The sequence below is a fragment of the Pundamilia nyererei genome, unplaced genomic scaffold, assembly GCF_000239375.1.
Source record: "Pundamilia nyererei isolate P.nyererei 1_Seehausen unplaced genomic scaffold, PunNye1.0 scaffold00012, whole genome shotgun sequence".
Lineage (NCBI taxonomy): Eukaryota > Metazoa > Chordata > Actinopteri > Cichliformes > Cichlidae > Pundamilia > Pundamilia nyererei.
In genome coordinates, this window is record NW_005187413.1 from 6,218,494 (window position 1) to 6,222,823 (window position 4,330).

General features: G+C 36.7%; 1 protein-coding gene across 2 annotated transcripts in view; it reads right to left on the bottom strand.

Annotated features, from left to right (window-relative positions):
• Nucleotides 1–4,330, bottom strand: part of poc1a (POC1 centriolar protein A) — a 53,070-nt gene that overhangs the window by 42,213 nt on the left and 6,527 nt on the right. For both annotated transcript variants that reach the window (XM_005724679.2, XM_005724680.2), the window contains exons 5-6: nt 3,690–3,797; nt 2,385–2,500 (exon numbers count right to left, since the gene is read on the bottom strand). In XM_005724679.2, the coding sequence (XP_005724736.1) occupies nt 2,385–2,500; nt 3,690–3,797 (224 nt within the window). The remainder of the gene's footprint in view (nt 1–2,384; nt 2,501–3,689; nt 3,798–4,330) is intronic.

Below are 4,330 nucleotides of genomic sequence, written 5' to 3' on the forward strand. Positions count from 1 at the left end.
ACACACACACATATATATAATCTACTAATTATCTACTATAATTCTACTTCAAAAGTGAGCAAATTTGACTGTTAGGTCGGTGTTTTTGCTACTTTACATCTGTCATGATGAATGTGTCAGAATCACAGTCAGCAAGAAAAAGAAGAAGAGAAAGAAAAGGCTTGCGTGCAGGCGGTCTTCAGTGCAGTACTGATAAAGAGGGTCAGTGCTGACTGATGTTCAGCAAAAAAAATAATAATAATAATATAATAATATAACCACAAGCGCGCCCCATCGTTCCTATTCATCTGGCCTTCTCTGCTCTAATGGGCATGTTGGTGGCGGGTGGATGGATGACTGGTTCTTGTCAGATCAAATCTTTGGGGCTGAGTAGCTAACACTATACAGGACTATTCCAGGAAGTAGACTGGTCACTGAGAAGGCAAGGTGATCTCACCAAATGTCAATACACCAGCAAATGAAAACGTAAAATTATTCAATATTACTTCAACAACCTTGAATACAGAGCCATTAAATATTTGGCATTTATGCTTAAAAAATGCTTTTATGATTATGACAACTTAATTGTTTATGTATTCTCTTCAAATAATATAAATGAGCAATATTTACTAGTTTACTTGGACTCTGATGCATTTATGAGATTTCAATTATATATACATTATAAAGAAGAACAGGTGACACCCTTTAGTGACCAGCTGCTGTCCAAATAAGAAATAAATAAATGACTGAACAGATTAAGATACATCACAACTGCCAGATACAAAATACAATGAGATTACATGCCTGCTCCTACTTAATCCTTCATATTTTATACGTTTATTGATTCGTTTTTTCTAGTTATAGCTTTACAGGAAGTCACATGCTCAGTTAATGAAATAATATATTTATTTTTAGATTTATTTTTGGCATTTTTGCCTTTATTATACAGCAACAGTCAGAGGGAGAGAGAAAGAGAGGATGACAATTGCAGTAGGGACTCAGCTTGCGCTCAACAGATGAGCTACAAGAGCGCCCCCCCCCCTCCCCGATTCAGATGTTTTAAAGCAACACAAGCACTGCTTTGAGCTGTGAAAATGAGAAATTCTTGCTTAAAGGCACTTTTACATCAAAGGACTAAATTAGCTGCCATTGAAGTGTAGTGCTGCTGCACATCACACTGCTGCAAATCCTGCTTAACTGAGAACGGCTTAACACCAACTTTTTATTACCACACACTAATACATCAAGTTGCCTTAAGAACAAAGAACTAATCGTGACCTCCCTAGACTTAAACAATCCCGCCATACATGAATCAGCAGCTGACAAATTAGCAAGCAATAGGTCCCTCTCCTGGCTTACAGAGGCTACAACACACTTGCAGGCATCCTGATACCACAAGCTGGGAAAAGATGCTGAATAGCTATGAAAGAGCACAAAGCAGTGGGTGTTTGTATAGTATGGCTCTGCCTCATGGAAACAAACCAGTTCAATAAATTACCAAATAATGTGCACAGATGGCTAACATAAATATACCAATGTGCCACTGCCACTTGCTATGTTACTGTTATTGATTTTGGCTTATTCATACAAACCCCTAAACAATTTTTCATTAAAGGTTTTTCTAATCAGGACCAAAAACTATTCATTAATCATTTGATGTCTAAAAACATTATTCAGTCCCATGTGTGTCTAACACTAGCCACTCCCATTTTTACACTTTAAATTAGCAAAATGACAAAATAACTCCAGTATGGAAAGTAGGGCCAGAAAAAAAATGAAAGGAGGAGGAGGAGAAGCTTCTATCTTCATACCAAATCTCCTCAGACGTATGTAATTATCCATTATTAGACCTAACAACTGAAATCCATTTAAGGGAGGCAATTAGAGCAGCCAGCCTGAATGCAAGACTGATAAAAAGTCATCAACATCAAGTTTAATGAATATGCAAAAGATCAATAACATTCCTTGCCATTAATATAAATTTGCCTGTGTGTGATTTCAGTAATTTCTCTTTAACATAATGATTCAAAGGTACTTTGGCTGTACTGCAATTTCTGAGAGCAGATGTCTAAACTTTGGCCAAAAGTACCATACATTAAAACAAACAAAAACTGTGGCTTTTGTTGTTTCTATGGGACTGACTCAGCATATGATGAACTGGTGTTTCAGAATAAAGCTCTATATAAGGCATCAGGAGTGACTAAACTGAGAGTGATAAAGCATTCAGTGATTCTTTAAATATTTAAGTATGTCTTTAGAATTGATGTGGTTGTGACTAATTAATGAAAATAACTGTGTTGCTATGAAGCTAAAAAATGTCACATTTGAGTGTAAACTCTGGTTTCACTCCTTAAAAAGACCAGAAAGAACGATTACGGTTTTAAATATTATCGATGTGTCTTTACCTTGGTAGTGCTGTAGCATCTTATGCGATCTGATGTCCCACACCTTGACAGAGTTGTCAGTACTAGCTGCAGCAATACATGTTCCACTGGGATGAAAGTCCACATAGTTTGCATAACTTTTGAGAAGAGAAAAAAAAAACAAAGTAAGGCAAAGTAAAGGAGAAACAGTGATTTAAAAGATTTGAAATCCTGGAATAACCCAGAAGGTCAATTCAAACAACACAAAAGCTTTAGTCATTGGTGGAAAGGGTTAATGATTTAAGGTTTATAGTGAGAAAGTTAACTATTTTAAAACACTTTAAGACACATGAAGCCTTTTGTGAAATTTCTTATTCTAAATGTTGGGAACTTAAAAAAATATATACAGCTTTCTCTGGACCCTTTTCCCCCCCAATTTCATTTTTTTATCTTATGCAGTGGCATACAGCACCAAAATAAATTAAGCTGTGATTGGGATGTCTCCATTCCTGTTCACCTTAAACTGCTTAGACTTTCAGTACAACTGTGGGTCATGACACCTATAGAAATACTCTGATGATTGATTCTCTGAGGAGCACTAGCAGATGATTTTGTTGAGAGGTCGAGAAAAAAAACGATAGATGGTGGTTGACCTGAGTCTATCGTGGGACAGGATGTTGATGCTAATCCTGACCACCCTCTGCATCACTTCCTACAGGCAGGCATAAAGTTTATTCTCTAACAGACTCTGCTGCCACAAGGATACAGGAAGTCTTTTATACCTCATGCCATCATCCTCTATAACAGTGCTTTTTACTTGGAAGAGAGGCATTTTACATTAATGGTATTATTATCTCTAGTGTTTCAGCTGCTGTAAGAAACGATATGGGATAAAGTGTAGCTCATCTTATTATCATCTCAACACAATAAGCTAAAACTACAGAAAAGAAAGGAGCTCAGTATGTCAGACTCTAAATAAAACACAATAAAGGTAAAAAGAAGTAAGAAGAAAGATGCAAAACAGGATATTAAATGTATCAAAGACGCACACAGCCAATGTCTCATTAAAGTGTTTCAGTATAACAGACTGCACAATGTACAAGGGAATAGGGCACATGTGTAATGACTGAACAGGTGTTCAGTGCCTTCGTCATAAACATTTGAACAGGATAACAAATGGTTAGGGGATTGATTCTGTCAGATTTTTTCCAGCATTTACTGCCGTTGCATCAGTACACTTGTAAGGATTTTTTCTGACCTTACCAGAACACCAGCAGAAAACTGACAAAAATAAATAAATACTCCTAGCTCCTCCTATTCATCATTCAGGTGCTCGCAAGTGCTCACCCTGCATGTTCATAGAAAGAATGAATGCACTCTCTGCTGTTTTTGTCCCACAGCTTTATGGTCTTATCATCACTGGATGACACAATCAAGCGATCATCTGGAGAAAACCTGCAATAATAATATAAAATAAATGTAAATGATTAATGCTCAATCTGTATAAAATATGTTCAAAAATGCATGGTGTAATGGAAAAGGTCAGATATACACCAGGCATCAGGAATAAAATTATGACCACCTGCCTAATACAATACAATACAAGACGATTTTTTTTATATAGCACATTTAAAACCAGGGGGTACATCAAAGTGCTTCACAGTAAGGAATAAACAGTAAATGATTACACTGAACAATAAGTCATTAAAATAATTTAAAATAGAGAAACAAACAAAGGCATTAGTAAGTAGAGAGAATGATTTCATGATTATCCAGAGAAATGAGTAACGATACATCAATTAATGAGCGGTGAGAATTAGTGAGTTGGAAAAGCCAGGTCGAATAGGTACGTTTTCAAGCGTGCTTTAAAGGATTGAATGGAGTCAGAGGGACGAACAGTAGCAGGAAGACTATTCCAGAGGTTTGGTGCTACAGAGGCAAAGGCACGATCACCCCTAGTCTTCAGACGGTGCCTGGGCTGGGCCAGA